General features: G+C 36.1%; 3 protein-coding genes across 3 annotated transcripts; 1 reads left to right on the forward strand and 2 right to left on the reverse strand.

Annotated features, from left to right (window-relative positions):
* Positions 1–72: 72 nt before the first annotated feature.
* Positions 73–4,772, reverse strand: LOC140769561 (uncharacterized). The gene is made up of 9 exons (XM_073110295.1): positions 4,342–4,772; positions 3,328–3,452; positions 3,087–3,124; positions 2,744–2,854; positions 2,571–2,650; positions 1,693–1,729; positions 854–895; positions 429–563; positions 73–344 (listed from the first exon to the last, which is right to left on the reverse strand). Exons 1-8 carry the CDS (start codon positions 4,621–4,623, stop codon positions 481–483), a joined length of 798 nt encoding a protein of 265 aa, XP_072966396.1. The 5' UTR covers positions 4,624–4,772; the 3' UTR covers positions 73–344; positions 429–480.
* A 1,752-nt stretch (positions 4,773–6,524) lies between these two features.
* Positions 6,525–8,180, forward strand: LOC140769783 (uncharacterized). Its single transcript, XM_073110652.1, has 2 exons — positions 6,525–6,542; positions 7,497–8,180. The coding sequence occupies exons 1-2, from the start codon at positions 6,525–6,527 to the stop codon at positions 8,178–8,180; spliced, it is 702 nt and encodes a 233-aa protein (XP_072966753.1).
* Positions 8,181–8,716: 536 nt separating this feature from the next.
* LOC140771516 (serine/threonine-protein kinase 52-like) lies at positions 8,717–12,534 on the reverse strand. Its single transcript, XM_073113118.1, has 6 exons — positions 12,050–12,534; positions 11,132–11,253; positions 10,272–10,468; positions 9,900–10,074; positions 9,211–9,345; positions 8,717–9,127 (listed from the first exon to the last, which is right to left on the reverse strand). Exons 1-6 carry the CDS (start codon positions 12,300–12,302, stop codon positions 8,918–8,920), a joined length of 1,092 nt encoding a protein of 363 aa, XP_072969219.1. The 5' UTR covers positions 12,303–12,534; the 3' UTR covers positions 8,717–8,917.
* Between the last annotated feature and the right edge of the window lie 121 nt (positions 12,535–12,655).

Here is a 12,655-nt window from a genome sequence, read left to right on the forward strand (position 1 = left end):
AGAACCGACGGATCCAAAAGCAATAGAACCAAGTTGAAATTAAATTCGGGGCGATTAGAAAGAGACAGTATGGGATCGAATAGTTGGTGTAGCTTCTCCCAGTATTATTCAAAGAACATATCCTACCACGATGTGTTCAAGAAATGATGCTTATGCACTTATTTGTTACATCTTAGGGTGTGAAAGTAATAACTTTGATCACATTTTGTTGTTGCAGTACTACTATGAAATTGAAAAAGGCAAAAACCTCCCGTAATCAGATGAGAGCGTAAAAGTCAGATCCCGGGACTATCAGACCTTGGTATCATCCTCTCTGTCTGTCTTTGCAAATTAGCTGCTTCCATCTAGTATCATGAGACAGTTTCTCAGGTGACTAGTTATAGCCAAACACTTGCAAGACAACCAATGAACTGCAAAACTATCTTTACCAGAAGGGAAGGGAAGGCAGCATATGATGAATAATAAGCTACAATTGAAAGATTATGCATGGTCTGCTAATCTCTTGTTTCTTCTTGCAGTCACTTCCGCAGCCCAACTCTTCCCAATGTCAGTTTGGAACTTGCCTGCAAGGAAGAATTTTTCTTTTTATTGCTGCAGTATTTTAGGAGTCGAATTGAGAATAATGCAGTATTCTGCTTCAAAAGGTATTATCTTAACCAGCAAGAGCGCAGAGCCATAGCTCAGACACAACTCCGACCCACAGAAACTGGAACCTTTTTTTAGTAGAAATATTTATGAATTGGATTATAAGCAGGAAATTTTACCCTGCTATTACATAACAGCAACATTGGTTCTTTGCTACCTAAATATGTCTTAGGCTATCTTCTATTGAAAGATACTTTATATGCATTACCTGCTGTAGAAAGAAAGAATTCATCCAGAACCTTCCCATGTTCTGCAAGAAATTAAAGATTGAATGAGGCCTACCGCCTACACCATTATCAGGGAGAGGAAAATGCTTTAACATAGGATTGTAACTCGGAAGGAAGGCAGTAAACATGAGAAATTGATAAATGAATACTAAAAGGTGAAATAACATATATAATGATAGAAAGAAAATCTCTATTGATGTACCACATGAACCGTTCAGCTTGCTTAATATTTTCAGAAAGTAACATTTTTTGTGATTTTACAAAAACTGTACATGGATTAAGAGAGCATAGAATGCTAGTATATAAAGTAGAAAAAGTATTTAGGCATGCAATTTTAGAAAAGTTAAGATTCATCTGATTTGACAACTTGACAATTAGGTATATTGTTTAGGAGCACCCAAATTGTTGACTTCAGGCTTACATGTATTTTTCTTGCAGACATGTCAACTATTTTGTGTGCAGATATTGCTCAACAATGTGGACCCTCCATTTATATGCTGATAATATAAACTCCAATATACTTATATGCATGATCCATCAGTACCCTACCTATTTTGTCCACAGCATAGACAAGCAGCCTCCATTGTTTAGTATTTCACTAATTAGTACTTATATAACCACGAGATGCCTTTCCAAATACTACATCTGTATTCTCCAACAATTTATGTATTTGTGACATTATATATGGTTCAAAATATATATTAAAAAAAATGGAGCTCTTCTACCAACACATTAAGTACTCCCAGATTTAGCAAATCTTAATGATAATTTACTCTTTTGGTACCAGTTTAGAGACATCTCCAGGGTTAGAAGCACATACCAATTTCATATTCCAAAGCCTGAAGAATCATTTCCACCTGGAATTAAATGAACATTGGTAAGAGTTCCAAACCAAGGTTTAAATGAATATCATTCCAGAACAAAAATGACTTCTTTTATGCACAAAAAGGAGCACATCAAAGTCAGACAAATGTGTAGAAAACTACAGCTAAAATTGAGTTTAAATTACGAGACAAAATTTTCAGAATCCTGTATTTATAATGGCCAAAAAAACCAATTAAATATGCTCAAATCAGAATACCTTATTCTCAGTCCAAGGAGTAAAGTCTTTTTATTTTTCCTATTTTTGGTTTCATCCTGGTCATCAATAAAAGCCAAAAGAAACTATGACCGAGTCTAAATTGTGACAATGGATAATACTTCCCCACACCATCAAGAAATCTATGGTAACGAAAGAAATGCTCTAAACAGGATGGAGCTTGGAGGAGTGCAGCAACTTGTCGAAATAAAAGGTGTGAATTTACTAGGACAACATGACGCGCCTACATGTAGAACTTCTTCCACAGGAAAAAAGTTCATTTTCTGCTTATAAAGTTCCAAAACCAAGTCAAGCACCATTAGGCTCAATCATAGACAAGCCCAACTAACATCTATGAAAAGGTCGGTCTGCAGATAAAATCAGCTAGATTAATTAGCTAGCCTGGAGCACAAATAGCCCTAAATCATAGAGAAGCTTATTAACTCACACTTAAAGAAAGGGGTCTACAATTAGGATTGCCTGGAGCATCATCTGATCTTGAATTAATGAAAAAGTACACAGCTTATCATTTGAAAACACCCTTTTGCAAAATGGAGCATGATTCTCAAAATAAGGCAAAGTAAAACTAAAGAAATCAGAAAATCAGTATGTATCCTTACTTTATCAAAATCCTTCACAAGATTAGCTTCGATAGAAGAATTGTTTTCATACTCCGCCCAAAGTTCCTTTATCTCATCAGCTGCAAATACGGATTACCAACTATTAGCAACTAAATACTGACCACTTTTCTGCAGCTATTATTGTCACCAGATTTAACACTATCAATGTAAACCTCTTAGTCCACCACCAAGGACTTCACACATTTCACTCAAAGCTTCTTCTTCAAGACGACTTTTTTCTGCTTTAGGCACGCCATCAGATGGTGTGATATCCCCAACAATAGCTGCCAATACCAAAGATTCACTCCAACTTTGAGTTACTAGAATAATACTTAGGCAGCACTTAAAATTATAAGGAAGAAAGATTTACAACAAATTAATGAGCAAATGGTTGGCCAAGAGTTGCAGATAATGGATATGCTACAAATGGCTCAGACCCAAGTTCCAGCCACTTGGAAAAATGTACAAGCCAATATATAGTGAAAGATCACCAAGAAGAAAACTGTAGTTAACTACCTTCTGCAATATCATGCACAATTGCAATCTTGATACACCTATTCAACATGATAAAAGTGCAGTCAGCCAGCAGCAAGTGTACATAGAAGAAATGATTAGAATGTTACCATTACAAAAAAATTAAGAAAATCAACTAAGATGCACGCATCCAAGAATGAAATTATTTGAATTATCATAAACACCAGATCTTGGCCATCTATGTCCAGAAAACAAAGCTCAGAAAAAATTTGAAATAACTAACCTTTCCCGACTTACACCTGGAAGATCACCAGCAATCAAACCCATTAGCGCCATACGATACATGTGATCAGCAATAGACTCAGGACCCTTGATATCATGGTTGATCCATCCCTTCCTCTTGGTTGTCTGAACATGATAAGGTTAAAGATGAAACCAAACAACAAGAATTGATTTGATCAGGAGCATACCAAAGTATAAACTCGGTAAAAACTAATTTTGAAAAGGATTAAGGGACAAATTTCCATCATGCTTCAGAACTACAAGTAATGCATGGTCAACAATAAATGAAACAAGTGGGAGAAAGGGGTATCTAACAAAAAAAGAAATTATTATTCATAATGTGCAAACCCTTTCAAACCAAAATATCATATGCCAATATATGCAGACCAACGGAAAGGCTTTGTGTGATGGCATCTCAGTCAAAGAGTGCCCCCTGGCACACAGGCAAATTAAAGTTGTGGTAGGAAAAGAACATGAAAAACACGCATGAAATAACATGAGGATGAAGAGAAATAGATGCTAAATTAACATGATTAATCAATTTTAATCAATACTTAAAATAATTAGTTACATTGCTAGATTGTTAGATTATGACATAAGCATCTTTAACAGAATAGGTCATCAAAATTCTCATATTACCTAATTGATTCAAGTACTTGACCTCAATAAAAGGGAATCTTGCTATCCTATGCTCAAAGCTTTCACACTAGTATGATATGTAAATATAGATTCCTTGCCTAGTGAGTGCTCTGTAGTCCATTTTTCGGCCTACGGAGACCGGAATCCAGAAAGTTTGGATTTGGGTCAAGGACAGATGCTATATTACATACTTTATTCCTTTGTCTTTTATTCCATTGACAATACTCCAGGTCTTTCACATTGAGTGCCCGAGACATACTTATCACATGCTCATCCCTCAAAAGACTCCAATTACTTCAACGAAATATAGAAGGCAATTGCTGAGAAGCAATCTATCTACAATCTAGATTAACACGAGCATCCGATCGATGCGTACCTTGAGGCGATGGCACAGAGTGAGGAAATCGATGGCGGAGGAAGCAGGAGAGGACGAGATCGACGACGAAATCGGAGCTCCGTCCACCGTCTCCAGCGATCTCTTTGAAACGGATCCATCCGAGCTAGGGTTTCCACCTCGAGCAAAGACGGCAGTGAGAGGCCGCGGCATCTCAGTGGGAAACCCTAGCTTTAGAGACCTCGGGGCGAGAGGAGATCGCGAGAATGGGTGGTGGAGGAGGTCGCGAGAAGGAGCGGAGTAGAGAGGTGATCTTACCGCCATTGCAAAGGTAGAAGAAAGGGCAGGAAGATGAAGAAGGCGATACGCTTGGGGTAGCAGTCGAGAGTTACTAATTTAAAGGCAATTTGGAGAGGAGGGAGGGAATAGAGGGCAGAGAAAGAGGAGTCCTCCGTGTCGTGTCGTCGTCCTCCGTGCTACTGTAGGACCGTAGAACACGTGAAAAAACGAGAATAGAAGGAAAACATTTGGAAGTAATAAATTAGACTAATTATAAGTACGTATAATGATGAGAAGTACAACAACTTTGGGTATATACTTATCCTTTTAATCTTATAATAAACGAACAGCGATAATTAATTTAAAGTATTCAACAACTTTTTAAAACGTCACAAATTTTGTAGCCATCTTAGGCTACCGAGTAGACTGCAGTAAGCATCTTATAGTTTTTTCTCTCAACAATGAACTCTACTGTATACGGTATTGTTTGGTTTGTGATTAAGCTTTGAACTTGATTAGCTAGCTTTTTTTTCTCAAGGTAATTTAGTATTTTGATTCTAAAATAGTTAAGAATGTATTTATTATTTATAATGTGGTATAAAAAAGTTTTTTGAGGAAAATTAATAAATTTTAAATTTGGTGGATGAAATACTATTTTCATGTAAACGGTGGTCATTATTATAATATATAAATATTATAATATTATAATTGTTATCTTATATAGTATTTGTAATAGTCACTTGAGGGCTTCAGCACATATTTACTAGCTTATATTATATCTATAATAGTTATTTGTGAGCTTAATTATATATTTGTATGTTTATATAGTATTTATAATAATTATTTATGAGTTTTTAAATATATATTTACTCTTGTAGAAATAAGAGAGAGACTCGATTAGACATTATTTAAGATATTTTAAATATACAATATAAATATTTTGAAAGAGAGAGGAGAGATAATATTGTTAAGATATGAAATTAATAAATTTAACTCATATCAAGGATAAAATTGAAATCAATTTAAAATAATATTAGTATTTATATTATTTAGGGATTGGGCACTGAACTATATTAAAAAATATTATTGTTTAGTCATTGAACCAAATTAGGATAGAGATCCCTGAACCCTTCGTTAACTCAAATCAAACAAGGCTAAATCAACTTAAATAAATTTAATTAATTATTTTGTATGAGATTATGTAGTCTCGGACAAGGAGTACCGAGAGACGTTCTTATTCTAATATTTGAATTTAAAGTATGCAAAATTATTTGGTAGTTAAAATTTTATGATAAACTATTACCACGAACTAGATCACCTCAAATCACATCATAGAGATATTAGGCTTACCATATCGAGTCTAGTTATCTAATTTATTTTACTGATGTGATTTAATCAAAGTGGTTAGAATTTATTTAATTAGCTAAGTTCAATTAAGTTAAATTTTGTATAGCTTTTAAAAAAATATTTAACAAATATTATGAAAATATTTATATAATATTTAAATATTATGAAACCAATTGAAGAAGATTGGCAACATCATGATTTAGAACTTTTATATTCGAACTCTAATTGCGACAAAAAAATAAAAAAAATTGATTTAGCTTAGTTATGTTTATCCTCCTTCACCGGTCGATGCCAACTTCTCGTTGATAAAGTCTTATTCAGCCTCTAATCTCCCTCGTCTACCGCACCACCCTTGTTGCTAAGCATTGACCTCCTATTCTTTATCTTCTATTACTCTCAGGCAGCACATAATTTATCTTAATCTTCCATCACATTTTGGTTGATATCTCTTAATCTAATAAGCCAAACTCTAAGATCTTAGATCTATTGAAATCTCTCTTCCAAAGCAATAATATATTCAAAATTTTGAAGGATCCAACGGCTAGATCGTCCAAAATCACCTTGTAAATTTTTGTGCTTAAATTTGTCCAAAAATCTATATGAATCAGATCAAGCCGGTTTGTATCAATTTAGTAACACAAACCGGCCTAAGGGTACTAAATCTTTGATACCAAATTGACGTGAACTAACTTGATTCGATTCGTACTGGATTTTGGATAGATTTTGAGCATGAAATTTCTAAAAGTGATTCCAGATGGTGTAATCGTTATATCTTTTTAAATTTTGGATATATTATTATTTTAGAGAGAGCTTTCTAATGGATCAAAGATCTTAGGATTTGGCTGACAAAAACTATAGTTATTGATAAAATAGTGAATGAATGTTAGGATAAATTATGTGCTGCCTTAGAGGAATAGAAGATAAGAAAGACGAGACTAGCCTTTAGAGACAATAGTGGTGTGGCAAACGAGGTAGATTGTGGGCTAGACAAAACCTTACAGATGAAGGAGGTTGCATAGGGCGAAAGAGCTATTAATTCTTTCATAGCTCATTGTTTAAATTTAAGCTGCTCTCCATATATATATATCGACTAATTATAAATTTACTTATGTTAAGATTTATCTTAAAAACTTATATTAAAAATAAATATAAATTAGTATGAAACTTTGGATATAAAAGTTTTAGATTATAAGGTCGCTAATTTCATAATATTTAGATATTAGATAAATTAACATACTAAAACTTTAATTAACTGCATAAGCAGAATAGATTCGCATCAACTATTTAATTCCTAACATCTATATTTTTTTGCTGGTGAATAGTATTAATGTGTTATTTGATATATTTCGTAACTTTTTTGCTTGATGGACATCCTTTTCTTTAATATTGAGTTATAATTTTAATCTTAAAACTTAGATTACATATTTTATCTTTCTAATTTTTTGATAAATATATTTTGTCTATTCTATATGCTTTTTTTATTCTTGTTCCATTCTTTTATAATATCTTTATTATTAGAATGATGTGACATAAAATAAAATGATATATATATATATATATTTCCCCATTAGGATAGCAAGATTCCCTTCGCGGAGATCCACCAGGGCCTCCCGGTTCTACTCGAGTACCGCTCGGACACAGATGCGTGGCAGTCATCACCCGCGCCGGATCAGGATCCACCTCAATGTGTCAGTCCGGAGGACGGGATCGTATACCTCAACGCCGTCTCATGGTCAAACGAGAGCATCATCGTCTGCGCCGGGCCGGAGAATAAAGAGCCAACGTCGCTCCAGAAAACGTTCCCGGAGGGCTCGGACGTGGACGCAAATTGTTGCTTCCACGTGTACGGCCATGGGAACGCGGTGGTGGTGAGATGGACGAAGATCTCGGGGGGGGAGAGCGCACGTGCGAAGATAGTGCTAGGAGCGGAGTTGTGGGTGATGGGGTCGAAGGGGAGGGAGTGGGAGTTGGCATCGAGGGCTCCGGCGGAGATGGTGGAGAAGATAAAGCCGTACGAAGCGGTGATTGGATGCTTGGAGGATAGGAAGGGGGTCGTGAGGCTAATCTTGATGTCCAGGTGGAAGGAATGGTGGGACATGACGTGGCTGTCCAACGATAGGGCTGACGGGAAGTGGAGGTGGGTCCCGGTGGCGGATTTTGGTGCCAAGAGGCTCGACATGGCTGGGATCACCCTCGCCTCCTCGTTCCCCAGTCCTTGGCTTCCCACGAGTGGGCCACGACACGTGGCAAATTAGACTTTTTTATGTTTTGTTTTTGTTTTTTTGATTAGTTTACTTATTTTCTAAATTTAATTTTAATTTAAAAAATATATAATTTTTGCACAGGTATATTGCTCTAAAATTATCTTATTTGTATATATACTCTTCTAAAATTAATATTTACATATATTTGCATATATGTGATTGTTAACAAGTTCTTTATGCATGTAGACCCTTAATTTTTTTTTATTTACATATTATATATATATATATATTTATTTATAATTAAATTATATAAATGTAAACTAATAAGAGATAAATGTAAGTAATTAAAACACAATTGAGAATATATAATTTGATAATAGATGGAGATAGAGAATCAAATTTAAAGTCTCTCCTATAAACATAAAAAATCAAATTGAAATTATCTAGTATTAAGTAATATCTTTTAATTAAAGTATAATTAATCTGTATTCCTAAAAGAGAAATCATAATGAAATAAAAGAACATATAACCGGAGGGTTACGTGTACGTAATCTAATCTTCTTGACTTTTTCATATATAATGTAGTGTTGGAATTGATACGGCGTATAGAAGCCGGTTATTGAAGTATTTGCCTATGACCCTTAAATTAGAATTACAAATTTTAGAGGGTATTGAAGTATTTACCTAAAATACAAAAAATGAAAGCAAAAGCTTTACACCACAGACGAAGTAAGCTCTGTTAACCAGCATTACACTTATTTATTTCTCTATTAACCAGTACCACTACATCAAGGCCCTCGGCGCTTACCAAAGCACCAAAGACATCCTTGGGGCTGATCAAGTGGTATCATACCTCCCCCCTTAGATGTGTCAATTGCCTCCAACATGGCCACCACCTCATCCATCTCTGGCCGCCTATCAGCATTCGCATCCCAGCATCTCTTCATCACATTCGCCAGCGAACTTGGACAACAGCGAGGTATATCTGGCCTCAAGTTCTGCAATTTTAGGAGCTGGATAGTAGAGCATTGTTCTTGCTAGTAATGATCATGAGCAAATATGACAGAAGAAATTGTTGTACCTGCCGAACAACTGCTGATGTAACCTCCGAGAAGCTTAGATCAGGATACGGCATATCGCAGCAGTATATCTCCCATAAGCAAATTCCAAAGCTATAGACATCACATTTCCTGTTGTAAGGATTGCCATTGAGAACCTGCAATTAGTTCAGATGCAGAATCACTGGTAACCAGAACTTTAGAATCCAGAGAATGTAATAGTTCCATAATTTGAAGTGTCACTGGTGTTCTATTATATATGTATATATATGTGCTACCAAGATATGCAGATGCAAAGCTTACTGTCACAAATTCACTATATATCTATGTTAGTATCTCCTTTTATATCATCTCCAGCACTCCCTAGCCTCCACCATTGAACTTACCAATTCACTCTCCAATTGGTGGTTCTTTACTTCTGTGTAACACACATATGAGATTAGGCAATCTTCTTTACCTTGACCTCTAAGGCATACCATCATTTATTGTCCAAAGTTTTGAGTAAAGTAAATCAAAATAAAAGAACAGCTTCGAAATACAAAAAATCGCATCCCTGGGTTACATCACTACATGTTATCAGAGCTTAACGGATGTGCAAGATCAGGATGGTAAAAGGAAATCAGGACACAATCAGCTTTGAAATCAGATACACAGTGATCGTTAGCCTGCATGATTAATTCCAGTTGCAAAGTGCCGAGAAGAAGTGGCATACCTCAGGTGCCATGTAACCAAGGGTTCCCGTTTCACCAGTCATATCATTGGGATTTTGAGCCTCAACTCGAGCAACACCAAAATCGGCAATTTTAACAGTTCTCGCTTTATCCAGAAGCATATTCTCTGTTTTCACATCACGGTGCACTATCTTCTTTGAATGAAGATAATTCAATCTACACAAACAAGTAGCAAGTTTTCATTTTCCAGCTAACAAGGACTTGTAAGGCCAAAAGCTAAAAAAGTACAAATACACATTCATTTAGTTTCCCTATGTGCAAGACAACCCAAATAAAATAATAAAATTAATTGGAGAAGAAAAGAGTGAGAAAACAGGTAATGGTTCACTAAATGCAGAGATGATGATACTCACCCTCTTGCAAGATCAAGGGCCAGTTGAACAACAACTTTATAGGCTAGCTTTCTTCTCCGGTTTTTTATAAGAAATGTTTTCAGTGCACCTCCAGGAAGGTACTCAACCACAACACAACAAACATTAGTTGGCACGCCAATATATCCATTCTCTGTTTGTATATTTAGATCTCTTGCACCCATTGTAGCCCCTATAAACTGTTATTGAACAGATACAAACTAACATTAGGTTTTCCATTAAGGAGTAAATAGAAGTATAGTACTTGACTATGAGGATTTTATCAAAAGAAAATGAAAAACTTGACTATGAGGATACAAGCACACATTAGAAATATAAGGTCAGTACTAATTTCTCATTCAATTGTAAAGCTAGGGAAAAAATACTTTATGCCCTTCTGCAAGGCGCTGACTGCATTCAATTAAACTAAATTGGGCCACCAAACCAGAAGACTTGAGTAAGATTTTCGAAAATAAAGTCTTTGATAAAAGTATAAAGCATATCTTTGAAAACACATCGAACTAGGATCATGCAACTCAAAAGTGGACTCTCAAATCCCTCCAAACATGAAAGTAATCTAGAAGGGTTAAGATGATAGCATCTGATTGTAGGTAAGCCCTGATGCTGTATATCATCTTGTCAAGTGGAAGTCATTGATGTAATATAACTGTTTCCAAGTTCAAGATGAAAAATAAAACACAAACTTCCAAGTACTTGACCAGTGGCTTAGATGCAGTTTCCTACACAAAATGCTGTGTAGTTGATCCTTATTGCAGGCATCATCGATAAAAAAAACAAAATCATGACTAAGCAAGTCAATAATCAAATAGAGTTGCTGAGAAGTAGACGAACATATGCAATACCTTAGTGACATTGGGATGATCAAGCTTATGCCAAACAGCAACCTCCTGAGAAAAAGCTGCCCTTAGTGCATCAATTTCGGCTTCTCTCCTGTTACCCTCTTCCCCCCACTCAAGCAACTTCACTGGAAGAAGAAAGTTCCACTTTGAGTACAATATTGCAACCAATGTGTTAACAAGCTCTGTAAGGAATTAACGAGTATGATCTTATGCTTAAATGGAGATGATTTAGAGAGCACTCTAAGATATGTTAAACACCAAACCAGTAAAGAAGGTCCAGTCTTAACTATCATCATAATCTAAACTGAAGAATTTCTTATTCTAAATTACGTTGTGCCACAGAGTACAATTATCTTAATCTGACTTCTTTCTAACACTACCCTCAAGGTATCACAAGACAAGCATCATCATCAAACGGTGGCTTCCTGGGATCACATGAAAGTTCCAAAAGAATCCATATCCAACAAAAGTCACGGAGTGCACCTGGTTATACGAAAGCTATAACATAGAAAGAGAAAGGGCCCCAACTGGAGTCCCAAAAAGAAGCAATTCTCAAATATTGACCACATTTCATCTTGATTCTGGAATATCGTTATGTAGAAATACACAAAATAGTCAATCAGGAACTCGTAGAGGATTTATTTCCAGGAGACATGAAACCAACGCAACATCAACTATGTGCAATCTAAAATCAAAACTTGCATAAGTAGAACTAAAATGTTAAATGCGCGAAGGATAATAGAAGAAGTTAACCTCAAACAACTCAAAATTGGAACTTTTCTTGCTCTGGGGAAGGAAACTTCAATTGGGTATCTCAAAATCATAAAAACAAGAAAGAAAGTTTCGTCAAGATAACATATGGGCATTGCAATTGATCCAAAAAGTCATAAAGAACACGAATAACACCTACTCCAGTCCTACCTGCCACGTCCTGGCCATCGTAGACTCCTCTGTGGACTGTCCCAAAAGTGCCTCTTGCAATGACCCCTTTGATGATTAATTTAGAGGGATCAATCTCCCAGTCCTCCCTCTCTCTCCCCCTGCTTCCACTCCTCTCCTCCTCTTTCTTCTTCTCCGCCGTCCGTGCTCGACTGAGGTGCCTTTCTAGTTGCTCGTCAAGGCTCTTCAGATCGATTTGGTCTGCCCTCACAAACCCATCTCCGGCTTCCTTCATCCCCTCTGCTTTGATGTTGGGGAAGCAACAAGGGAAGAAGCAATCAAAAAGACTTCTTTTTTTCTTTTTTTCTTTTTGCTTCTGCTCCTCGCGTTGCTTCTCTACTCTTCTTCTTCTTTCTCTGCTGCTATTTTTCCTCAGACAATTATATTTTCATGTGACCACATGGGTTGCCCATGGCGACGTATGTCGCTGACCCACTCGGGTTCTTTTCCCTTTTTCGATTGAATCCCTCTATTTTCCCTTAATCGTTTCTTCTTCCCTTCCTATTATTGCATCTTTTCCACAAAGGATAAGATACTGCGGTCACGGCTTCGATCCCTTTTGCCTTTTACCCCACGGCCCAGGATTCT

The sequence above is a fragment of the Typha angustifolia genome, chromosome 11, assembly GCF_048772165.1.
Source record: "Typha angustifolia cultivar Huaian chromosome 11, ASM4877216v1, whole genome shotgun sequence".
Lineage (NCBI taxonomy): Eukaryota > Viridiplantae > Streptophyta > Magnoliopsida > Poales > Typhaceae > Typha > Typha angustifolia.